Genomic DNA, 12,108 nt, shown 5'->3' with positions numbered 1-12,108 from the left:
AACTCATTATCATTTCACAAACTTTTCATAAATCAAATCAATTAATTTATCGATCAAAATATTATTTATTTATTTTTTAAATTAATTACGTTTTTATTAAATATTAATATCTCTTGTATATTTTCATTAAATATTCCATTTTTTTATAATAAAACATGACCTAAGAGATTTGTTTACTTTTCAAATATAGTCCATTAGGAAGAGCGGGAAACTATTTATTTGCTTAAAGGCGGGAAAATGGTTTTGGAGGGAAAAAATTAAGAACAATTATTGAACTACCCCTTAAACTTATATATAATATTTAAAAAGGGTATTTTTTTAAATGATTTCAATGAAGCTCAAAATTTGTAAAGAATTCATTTAAATCCTTAAAAATAATTCTCCATATTTTAAAATTTATGTTAATTAAAGAAATATAAATATGAATCAAAATTTAAACATTCAAATCAAATTGTCAAAAATTTTAAATATCCATCTCAATAGAATCTAAACTAATCATATAGTTTAAATCTACAATTCAACTTATTCACTACTTCTATTTTAACATTTGATTTGGTTATCATTTTAATCTTTTAATCATAATAAATTGAAACTCCCAATTAATAAGAAAAGAAAAGAAATATATAAAAAAAATTATATTATATTTTTTTTCTAAATTAATTTTAACACAATATTTAAAAGGTCATCATTTTCTAACTTGACACGAAAACACGATCCAAACACGAAAAAAATAGATTAGGATCGTGTATTTTTGGGTTTAGGTCAACATTTTTAACCTAAATAATAAACATGTTAAAATTGAGTTGACTTTAAATAAGCAAAAATAGACTCGTAGTGGTTAATTGCATGTCATTCCTCATTTGAATTATCAACCTGCTTCCACGGTCTCAATTGATTCTGCGTCTGCGTAGAAAAAGCCAGCATCAAGCAGGGTAGGTGCTTTCTTCGCGAGTATGTCTGTTGATGGCGCTGTGTCCTATCTGTTCAAGGAAAGCTGTCCGTTTTGGAATAGGGATGTTTGTCTTTTGTAACAAGTAGACCCACGATACGGACTAATAAATGTTCTTACTCTTACCCCTAAGTAAGACCCTAAGTAAGATCTGAATACTTTGTCAGTCTCCACCTGTTTATAAGTAAAATTTGTGTTTGTCATTTCTTACCCTCTCATTCATTTTTTTTTTAATGTATTTTGAAAGATAATTTATGATTCGTTTTATTTTTATTTTGTGTTGATATCATTTTAATATAAAATAGTGATATGATATTAATTATATCAGATTGAGTTCGAGTTAAGTATGATAAATTGGGTCAAGTGTATGTTAGAAATTTTGATCTGAATTACTAAACAAGTCAATTTCATGTATCGCTCAACATGTTAACTTGATCGATCAACTCAAACTTCAATTGTCAGCTCTAAATTTAATTATTAAAAACTAACATATGGCTTAATATAGATATGAGAAGTGATAAAGAGATAGAATGTGAGAAAGAATAACTTTATTGTCTGAAGAAAGAAAAAAATTTGAATTGTGAATTTTTATTTTTTAAAACAATCTCAATTTCATTCTTCAAATTCACTCTATATCATTTCTTTATATATATTGTGATATTTTTTATTTTTTAAAAATCTTAATTGATTGTTTCGAAGTTAAAGAACCTATTTGATCAAGTTCATAATGTTAAGGATCAGTGTGAATCTTTATCCAAACATAAATTTGTCTTTCATAGCTTCCTTCTTTCTTTAGTCAATGTCAAGCCCTAAAAGTCGTAATCAGTAATCGAATTGATTCAGATTAAATTGATGCTTTCCCGGCTAGAATTTCGACCATTTCTCTCAATTCTTCTCTCGTAGATTCATATTCCCACTTGAATTCCATTTTTTCTTCTGTTGAAATGGCTAATTTTTACAATATTGACGACATTATGGCAGAAGAGGAGGTAATATAAAGTATAGCAATTTCGAATTCCGTCTTTCTCTCAGCTGAAAATCGTCTTGTATAATGAAGATTAATTGCAGCTTGTTCCAGCAATTTTCCAAGTATCTGCAAATGGTGTCGAAATGTTGGAATCAGGTGAAGAAGCAGATAAGGTTATAACTGAGGAAGAATCTTAAGAGATTGTGTGTTTGTTTGTTTGTTCATCATTTTAATTTCGAACCCTTGTGGGCAATCTTATTAAATTTTGAATCTTTATATTCCAGGTTGAACAGGGTACTAAGGTGGAATTGCCGTTTTGGTTAGCTCGTGAGCTTCAACTAAGACAAGCTGTATCCGTCGATATTCCAATGTGTTTCAATAAAAAGTAAATCTCAGTCTTCGAATTTTGTCGCATATTGTGTTAAAAGAATGTTCTTGCTGATAATGTACTAATCCAAAGTTGATTAATTGTTTGTCAGAACTAAGGATGAAATAATAGCTGATGCTGCTCATGTTGATTTAAGAACTAGAAGTCCATATTTCTATGAATTAGGACTCAAGATTGAACCCATGTGAGTTGCTTGTATTATAACTGCAACCTGTGTTTTTTCTGTCATATGGGAAGTTGAAAGCAATTCAAGATCATTAGAATTTGATAGGATTGTTGATGAATTAGTTTGTGATCTTTTGTTGGACAGAGTTGGTGATAAAACCATTAGAAACTTGCTATTGGGTGCTTTTGCAATTAGGTATAAGGATGTTCTTGTGAAGGCACAGACAACAGCTTTGGCACTAGCTCCCAAAATGTTGACACTCCTAACAAAGGAAGAAATGAAATGTGAGTGGCTTTTTGTGCTATTGATTATTTCAGCACAAAATCTTGAAACCCTTTGTTTGTTTTTCATTTGTGGATTTTTTGTGTTGTTTTTATAAGTGTATGAGGCTGCTCAATCGTCGCTGATAGCGTTCAAGAAATGGCGGATGGGTGGGCCTAGGTTCCAGAGAGCATCTGTACTGGGGAGGAAAAGGAGATCAAATGAGTAGATGATGATGATACATAGAGACATTTATATAACTTGCAGCTAGTAGAGATAGTTAACAATATTTCATTGATTGATAACATTTCAGAGGAATTTGTAACTTGTTTTATGATGGAATCTGATATTTTCTAGATACCCTTCTTTGTAGAAATATGAAATTGAAAGAATGATAAAAGGAAATGTAGGATTCTGGTTTTATGTTGGTTTGTGAGTTTATTTGGGTACCCTCTGGGAAAATGAAGAAACTTGTTTTGGCTCGTGCTTATATGTGTAGTTATTTCCAATTTGGAAGTTTAATGATTCCTTTCCTTCAAGAATTGTTTTTGTAATATTAATTAATTGTCTTCTGATTCTTACTTTGTGCTTTAGAAACACTTTTTGAAATATTTGTGCTGCTTTGCAAAGAGAACATAACAATTTTTATCATCATAGATAGATTTTGCATTTGCTTTAAACAACCTTTAATGTGGAGAGAAATCTCATCATAGACTATATATGTTGCTCTTGATTATTTCCTAATGAAAGTTGTCTGCATATAATATTGTATTGGTTTTGCTTTTTTGTTTACTCAACTCAAAGGTTGTTTGATTTGAACTAATCAGATTAATGAGAAAAATGGATATTTTTAAAGAATGTTATAAAATTGCGTGTTTTGATGGATAATCGATTGTCTATTATTCAAATAACCCACATCAATCAACAAGCCATAGATAGTTTTTTTTTTAGCAAAAGAGAAAAATTCATGAATGGAAGAATCTTCCACTCAGATCATGTACTACATAGCACTATTTTTGTTGGGATGATTTTTGTATAAATCACACTCTGAATTCAATTCTCTCCAGTCATATTTTTTCCGTGTTTGTGTTTGTATGAATTTTTGGATCTTATAGGCATGCAAACTTCTTCCATTTGTATATTGTTCTTATTGACAATGTAAACTTCTTCCATTTTATTTTGTTTGTTTCTTTGTTCTCCCTTCTCACATATTTAACAATTTTTGCAAAGTGAAGGAAAATTTCTAAACTTTTGTTCATGCCTCATCATAATAATATCTGATAGAAAATGATATTAAGTAATACCTTTTGGATTAACTAATAGCAATGTCTTGGTGTAAAAGGCGGATCGCGGGTCCTTTTGAGAATCCCATCTCAATCCTGCGAAGGCCGGACCAACCTCGGCTAAAAATATTTCTACAAGGGGCGTTCTAGGCATCCGTCAGTAAAAGGCTCCGGAGCATATCAACATTGTTACAAAATCTCAGGTGTCAAAGTGTGGATTTCATATAATAAAAAAACGGGAGATCGAGATTAAGCTCCAAGCCATGTAGGTTCACGAGAAGGACGTTTGTTTTCTACCAGAAGAGTTAACCTTTCAATGATTTATATGAATGGGAAGTGTCAAACGAAAATTTTCTTTATATGAATGGGAAGTGTCAAACAAAAATTTTCTAAATTTGTATTTATCCCTCGCTAAGTAATATCTCGGGTCAAAATGATACTAAGTAATGCCTTCTGAATTGATTAATACCATCGTCGACCTTTCAATGATTTATATGAATAAAAATGTCATTTTTCAATCTATCAAAATCTTTGAACTGAACTAATTGGAATGAAGATGCTCAGTTTGACAAATAATAAAAATAAAAATGCTCAAATCAATAAGTATGCAAGGATATATATATAAATTTATTTATTTGTATAATGAATCATTTTGATTAAAATGTTTGTTGAAATATAGAAAGGAAAAAAAAAAGTTATTCTATAAACTGTCGCACATAAATTTATCGATTTTCAATGTTGGAAAATCATTGTAACAAATTGCAAGCGTACCAAATAATGAAACAAATCACATATAAGAAACAAAATACCAAGTGGATGATTAGGTTTACGTAAAACTGCATATAAAATAATGAAACAAATCGCATATAAGAAACGAAGTACCAATAGGTTTACGTGAAACTGCAATCACATCAGCGCCAACAAACTCAACACCGGGTTCTACTGGCACATCAGCGCCAACAAACTCAACACCAGGTTCTACTGGCCTTTTTGGATCATCGGAGAATGAAGACCGCCTTCAAACTTGACATACCGACCAAGAAACATTAGAAAAACACAGGAACCATGTTCTTCTGTATAATTCCATTCTCTGTAAACAATAAACCATTAAGTTCCTTATTAAAAAGCAACTACAATTGTTATAATAGAACTGCAAAAATGCTTATAGATAGATTAGATACCAAATCCAATGGTCAGTTTAGAGTCTATAACTTGAGTACAGCAAGTTCATATATAGAAAAAAACAGGTACATATAATTAATTCTCAGTTGTGAACAAGACATTTCCTATTACAAATGATTTTACCCTCCTCCCTCACCAAATATACTTTCTTCTTCAAAGGATTGTCAGTAAAATAAGAGTTTTAATCAAATAAGGCAATCATTCATTTCAAGCAGCATTCTCTCTACTCTGTTGCTGTTGTTCTCCTTCCTTCCTTATTAATTCCTGGAAATAAAATTTATGTCAGCAAAGTAAGATCCTTTTTTTCTTTTTTCTCTATATGTTTATATTATTACCAATTTGGCAGCCACTTTCTGTCGCTGCCTCTCTTTCTTCTTCCGAAGGCACTCAGCACACCAGGTGGGGTATTCAGTTTGATATTTTTTTAGCTCTCTGAAAGCAGAACTGTGTATGGAAATATGTTAGACAACTTTGAAACAAATTGTTGGAACAACAAAAATGCTCAAAACACAGATTCCAAATAACTGAATTTACCTTCTGCACCACAGCAACAAGTTGATTCTGTGTCCACTAGTTGTAGCTCTAGCACCATGACGGTGGCGGCCACGATGAAGAAGTGCACGCCCAGGAACATGAGAAAAATCATAAATTTCCTGCAAAATGAACCACGATAAACTTGATCAGACAAGTCTAACAAGAAAAACAGCTAATTTCTATCATGTTATGTATGAGATATTCAGCAGACAAATGATCCCATCATGAATATAGAGGTCCAACTTCAATTTTATACAGAATCTTAGGTTTTCGCAATTGCAATTCTACATAAGCCCAAATAACTTACTAACTTCGCCCAGGCAAACTACAAATTTATTTGTGTGAAGAAATACAGTAATTTCGATCTAAAGATAACATGTTAACATGAAGAAATACTAAGTAGTTGTATTTGACACCTTACCTCAGGCTGAGTTTCTGAGTTCACGTGCTTATCACATCTTACACCTCGGAAAAACAATTCCCCACCAGAAAATTGTTTTCCCAGACACACATTTAGAGTAACCTCAGAGTCGTCCACATGGAAACCTAGAAAGATGTTCATTATAAATGTGTAACTAGGAAGGAAATCATATACAAATGGGTTCCTTGCAAGAAGGCAAGTTTTTTTTCGATCATGAAATATTCCCTAGAGTTGGCTAGCACAACCCCCACCATCATGGTCCCCAATTAAATCAGGGAATTCTTAGTGGGAATCGAACCTGAAACCTTTGGTCTAGTAGGATGACTCTTTCCACTTGAGGTTTAAAGTAAAGTGGGGAGAAGAATGGAGATATTTGAAAGAATGTTCAAAGGTTTTGCATTATTCACTAAAAGAGCTGCTTACCAAGATCAACATCCCTGTCCGATCCATATTCAACAACAAATCCATGATGAGAGTCAAGTGAGGATCCACCCACTTCATTGAACAATACTGCAAAAACACTCTAGATCAGTCAGAATGAATTCAAAAGAAAATAGAATAGATGATTTAATTCATCAAGTTGTAACTATTTGAACAACAGCTTACAACCTTTAGATATAGGCCGTATAAAGTCCTCCGTCAACTTGTCAAGCATGGTTTCCATGCCAAAGTCATCAAGAACCGCACCATATTTATTCATCGTATTTGGTCGCATGATTCTGAATTTTGTCTCGTGAACCCAATTCTCAAAGTTTTCCACCTAGGCAATCAGAACCTGATAAGAAAACATAACAACTAAACTACAAGGAAGAGAGCTGGAGCTCGCTAATGTGTTGACTGTTGATCATGATTAACTATTATGCAAATACCTCAGATAGAAACTTGTCACAGAATCGTGGCTGGAACATTTCAAATGAAAACACTCCAGGTGTGTGCTCAGTCATTATATTTTTAAAACCCTCCTCAGTATTGACATTAATTGCCTTGAGAAAGGTTGGCACAAAGAAATTTGTTGCATTCATAGTGTATAATTCCCTATGTAGAGGCTGCAAATAGGAAATAGTAACTGAGAAATACAGAACATGAAAATAGCAGGCAGACAATCTGTTGGTCACAAATCACTAGAAAATGAAAACAAGCATTAAAAAATAATCTGTTCAGAAAGAAGGAACACCATGTACCTGATAATTGGACATAATCTTCTGACGGTATTCTCGGTGCTTCTGGACCTGTTATAGAAATCACAGAAAAATTACTTTCAAATAGTTGACCATATAAAGAAAAACAAAGGCTTTCCAAATGAAACAGAAAGATTTAATCATGCAAGGCAGCCATGCTTGCCACAATCCTCAAATTCAAACACAGCTATATCAACAAACCAGGTTAACATGCTCACAAGTCATCCTTTTTTCAGTCAAAAGTAATTTTCTTGAAGATCCCAAATGAGATCTCAACCAGATTTCATATAACAAGATGCTTCCTTGTCCCTGTTGATGGTCAGACAATGGAAACCTAACCAGAACAGTTCCTACGCTAGAATCTAGTGTTGTTCTTGTCAAACGACCACTAAAAATGAATCTTTGGGTATAACATAAGGAGAAAAAACACATGCACGTGAAAATTGACTACTATTAGAGAAAGAAAATCAATAACTCTTGAATTATACAAAACTCACTCGACTTCTCTCCCCTTCTGGAGAATATCGATGCAAAATCTCCGTGATGTATTGTACCTTGACTTCACGCGGCACATTCAACAGATTAGGATGCAAGTACCTCTCAAGCGAGCTGAAAATCAGAGGACTGAACTCCAATTCAAGATCCTCATAGTTATCAGGTTTGTGATCTGTGTTTGGGTTCAGCCTAAGACGATAGGACGATAACGGAGGCAAGCCCGCCGACGAAATGGGGTTACCATTGCCATTGTCAGCTCCAGCTCCGGCTGCGGCTCCGGCTTCAGCTTGAGTCTCCTTTCTATCTAGAGATCCTTGGCGATACATGTCTCTGAAACGAATGACGAGAGAGATGTAAGCTGAAGGAAAAAAGAGGAATTGGCTGAGGTTGCGGAGAGAATTAGGGTTTCAAAGAAATCAAAATTCAGGTTCTATGTTACAAATTAGGGTTTCATATTTCTAATGCTTCTAGCTGGAATGAGATGAGGTGTGAAATATTTGGCTCCATTCAAATTAGGGTTAACCTTGTTTGATTTAGGAAATTTGAATTCTTTATTATAATATTAAATATAAAACAATATTTTAATAATTTAATTTATTATTAAAAAAATCATCAACATTTAATTATACTCTTTTTAAATAACCAAAATTGTTTAATCAAATAAAAAAATCTTATTTAAATGATTTTTTTTTATTAAATATAAATAATATTTTATTAATTTTACTTAATTAGTGTAAAATCATACAAAAAATTTAAAAACCTCTTAGGTTAGAGTTGTTTAATATTTTTTCAAAAATTATAATCTTTTTATTGATTTTATGAATCATCTCAACTAAAATATTAAAATAATATTTTTATTATATATAAAAATTTTAAGATATTTGTACACAAATCCAAGGCCTAGTTTAATATTATATTAAATTTTTAGTAATAAATATTTAAAATTTATACTTATTTATATATTACATTAATCTATTGCCATACATAACAATATTTAACTTTTTATTATTTATGTTACAACTTACACATTTTTGTTGACTGAGAAATAAAAATATAATATATAATTTGTAGGATTATACAAAATTACTTACATTTTTTTAATGAAAATATATATAATTTGTCTATTATGAAAAAAATATAATTTGTTGAATTATGAATATATATATATATAATTTGTTGGATTATGAAAAAATATATAATTTGTTCAAATTATCAAAATATATATATATATATATAATTTGTCGGATTATGAAAAATATATATAATTTATAGTATAATGAAAAATATATAATTTGTCAGATTATGAAAAATATATACAATTTGTAGTATTATGAAAAGATATTTGACAAATATAATTTGTCATATGAAAAGATATAATTTGTAAAAATATATATAATTTGTCGGATTATTAAAAATATATATAATTTGTCGTATTATGAAAAGATATAATTTATCGTATTATGAAAAATATATATAATTTGTCGGATTATAAAAAATCACACACACTTTTTTTTAATGAAAAATAAATATGATTTATCAAATTATTAAAAAAAAAATATAGGATTATGAAAATAAAATATATATTTGTGGGATTATGAAAAAAAAATGTAATTGGTCGATATGAAAGAAAATATATAATTTGTCTTATGAAAAAAAATATAATTGGTTGAATTATGAAAAAAATATATAATTTGTTGAATTATGAAAAAATATATAATTTGTTCGAAATATCAAAATATATATATATATATATATATATAATTTGTCGGATAATGAAAAATATATAATTTATATATATATATATATATATATATATATATATATATATATATAATTTGTCGGATAATGAAAAATATATAATTTGTCGGATTATGAAAAATATATATAATTTGTAGTATTATGAAAAAATATAATTTGTTATGAAAAATATATATAATTTGACGTATTATGAAAAGATATAATTTGTTCTGAAAAATATATATAATTTGACTTATTATGAAAAGATATAATTTGTCGTATTATGAAAAATAGATATAATTTGTCGGATTATAAAAAATATATATAATTTGTCGAATTATGAAAAATCACTTATACTTTTTTTTAATGAAAAATAAATATAATTTATCAAATTATGAAAAAAAAATATAATTTATAGGATTATGAAAATAAAATATATATTTGTCGGATTATACAAAAATGTAATTGATCGATATGAAAGAAAATATATAATTTGTCTTATGAAAAAAAATTATAATTGGTTGAATTATAAAAAAATATATATAATTTGTTGAATTATGGAAAAATATATAATATGTTCGAATTATAAATATATATATATATATATATATATATATATATATATATATATATATATATATATAATTGTCAGATAAGATAATGAACAAATATATAATTTGTCGGATTATGAAAAATATATATAATTGTAGTATTATGAAAAGATATAATTTTTCCTATTATGAAAAATATATATAAAATTTGTTGGATTATGAAAAATATATATAATTTGTATTATTATGAAAAGATAAAAAATTTCATAATATAAAAGATATAATTTGTCGTATTATGAAAAATATATATAATTTGTCGGATTATAAAAAAATATATATAATTTGTCGGATTATAAAAAATCACATACACTTTTATTTTATTGAAAAATAAATATAATTTATCAAATTATAAAAAAAAATTATAGTATTATTGTCTTATGAAAAAAATATAATTGGTTGAATTATGAAAAAAAATATATATAATTTGTTGGATTATGGAAAAATATATAATTTGTTCGAATTATCAAAATATATATATATATAATTTGTCGGATAATTAAAAATATATAATTTGTCGAATTATGAAAAATATATATAATTTATAGTATTATAAAAAGATATAATTTGTCGTATTATAAAAAGATATAATTTGTCCGTACCAAAAATATAATTTGTCCTATTATGAAAAATATATATAATTTGTCGGATTATGAAAAATATATATAATTTGTAATATTATGAAAAGATATAATTTGTAGTATTATGAAAAATATATATAATTTGTCGTGTGAAAAGATATAATTTGTTGTATTATGAAAAATATATATAATTTGTCAGATTATGAAAAATCACTCACACTTTTTTTAATGAAAAATAAATATAATTTATCAAATTATGAAAAAAAAATATAGGATTATAAAAATAAAATATATATTTGTCGGATTATGAAAAAAAATGTAATTGTTCCATATGAAAGAAAATATATAATTTGTCTTATGAAAAAAAATATAATTGGTTGAATTATGAAAAAATATATATATAATATGTTGGATTATGAACAAATATATAATTTGTTCGAATTATATAAATATATATATATATATATAATTTGTCCAATAATAAAAAATATATAATTTATCAGATTACGAAAAATATATATATATTGTAATAATATGAAAAGATATAATTTGTTATGAAAAATATATATAATTTAACGTATTATGAAAAGATATAATTTGTTGGATTATAAAAAATATATATAATGAGGTTAATGAGGAGTGATAGGGAAAGAATTTGAGGGAGAAAATGGAGGAGGGAATGATGTGCTACATCACTGGTTGGAAAAAAAAGTTGGAAAAATGATAAAAGGTGAGAAAGAAGAGAAGAGAGATAAATTCTTTTATTTTTTTGGCTAATCAAATTGCGCCACATCATTCCCTCCCACAAATTCCCCCTCCCAATCATTTCTCATATATAAGAGCATCTCCAGCGCATGACCTGTGCCCGCATGGGACAGCGTGGAAAAGGGCAGGTCATTGGTTTTTTTCATTTTCTGCATTGGAGATAGAAGCAAAAAGAGGGCAGTGCCCTCTATGCCGGTCATGCCCTCCTCTGACTTTTTCATCATTATATAATATAATATATTATATAATATAGGAATATTAGTTATATATTTAATTATAATATTTTTTTCATACTATTTTTAAGTAACAATATAATAACATTAAATAAATATATATTCTAAAGTTTTACAATAAGATAGGAATATTAATTATATATTAAATTATAATAATATTAATTATATATTTAATTATAAAAATATTATACTATTTTATTATACTATAGAAATATTAATTATATATTCTTAAATTTTCCTATATATATATATGTTATATATTCTCAAATTTATTCGTTTTTAATATTATAATATATTTTAAATTATAAAAATATTTTATATTTTCTATTAATTATATTAATATGTTTTAAGGGTGAAATT

At 27.7% G+C, this 12,108-nt stretch overlaps 2 protein-coding genes across 4 annotated transcripts; one reads left to right on the top strand and one right to left on the bottom strand.

The window, feature by feature from the left end:
* The first annotated feature begins 1,770 nt into the window (after positions 1-1,770).
* Positions 1,771-3,312, top strand: LOC124936423 (DNA replication complex GINS protein PSF3-like). 2 transcript variants are annotated; one of them, XM_047476921.1, is made up of 6 exons: positions 1,771-1,938; positions 2,018-2,089; positions 2,201-2,301; positions 2,396-2,488; positions 2,615-2,754; positions 2,851-3,312. In XM_047476921.1, exons 1-6 carry the CDS (start codon positions 1,894-1,896, stop codon positions 2,958-2,960), a joined length of 561 nt encoding a protein of 186 aa, XP_047332877.1. In that variant the 5' UTR covers positions 1,771-1,893; the 3' UTR covers positions 2,961-3,312. The 2 variants fall into 2 exon arrangements, with proteins under 2 accessions (XP_047332877.1, XP_047332878.1); XM_047476922.1 differs by having other exon boundaries at positions 1,799-1,938; positions 2,018-2,072.
* Positions 3,313-4,890: 1,578 nt separating this feature from the next.
* LOC124934369 (2-oxoglutarate and iron-dependent oxygenase domain-containing protein CP2-like) lies at positions 4,891-8,285 on the bottom strand. 2 transcript variants are annotated; one of them, XR_007099064.1, is made up of 10 exons: positions 7,827-8,285; positions 7,333-7,380; positions 7,021-7,197; positions 6,761-6,911; positions 6,575-6,661; positions 6,152-6,276; positions 5,731-5,849; positions 5,532-5,640; positions 5,333-5,460; positions 4,891-5,104 (listed from the first exon to the last, which is right to left on the bottom strand). XR_007099064.1 is itself a non-coding variant. In XM_047474892.1 (9 exons), exons 1-9 carry the CDS (start codon positions 8,148-8,150, stop codon positions 5,404-5,406), a joined length of 1,197 nt encoding a protein of 398 aa, XP_047330848.1. In that variant the 5' UTR covers positions 8,151-8,285; the 3' UTR covers positions 5,191-5,403. The 2 variants fall into 2 exon arrangements, 1 of the variants encoding a protein (XP_047330848.1); XM_047474892.1 differs by lacking the exon at positions 4,891-5,104 and having other exon boundaries at positions 5,191-5,460.
* Positions 8,286-12,108: the final 3,823 nt, after the last annotated feature.

Source organism: Impatiens glandulifera, chromosome 4, assembly GCF_907164915.1.
Source record: "Impatiens glandulifera chromosome 4, dImpGla2.1, whole genome shotgun sequence".
Lineage (NCBI taxonomy): Eukaryota > Viridiplantae > Streptophyta > Magnoliopsida > Ericales > Balsaminaceae > Impatiens > Impatiens glandulifera.
The sequence above is the reverse complement of the archived record's forward strand: the minus strand, read 5'-3'. Positions and strand labels throughout refer to the sequence as shown.

Bases quoted from the DNA above. Each gene is read 5' to 3' on its own strand.
- LOC124936423 (XM_047476921.1), top strand. From the start codon at position 1,894: ATGGCTAATTTTTACAATATTGACGACATTATGGCAGAAGAGGAG. The intron at 1,939-2,017 runs GTAATATAAAGT...GATTAATTGCAG, and splicing joins ACATTATGGCAGAAGAGGAG to CTTGTTCCAGCAATTTTCCA. The intron at 2,302-2,395 runs GTAAATCTCAGT...ATTGTTTGTCAG, and splicing joins CCAATGTGTTTCAATAAAAA to AACTAAGGATGAAATAATAG.
- LOC124934369 (XM_047474892.1), bottom strand. From the start codon at position 8,150: ATGTATCGCCAAGGATCTCTAGATAGAAAGGAGACTCAAGCTGAAGCC. The intron at 6,662-6,760 runs GTTGTAAGCTGT...GTGTTTTTGCAG, and splicing joins TATACGGCCTATATCTAAAG to TATTGTTCAATGAAGTGGGT. The intron at 6,277-6,574 runs GTAAGCAGCTCT...ACATCTTTCTAG, and splicing joins GGACAGGGATGTTGATCTTG to GTTTCCATGTGGACGACTCT.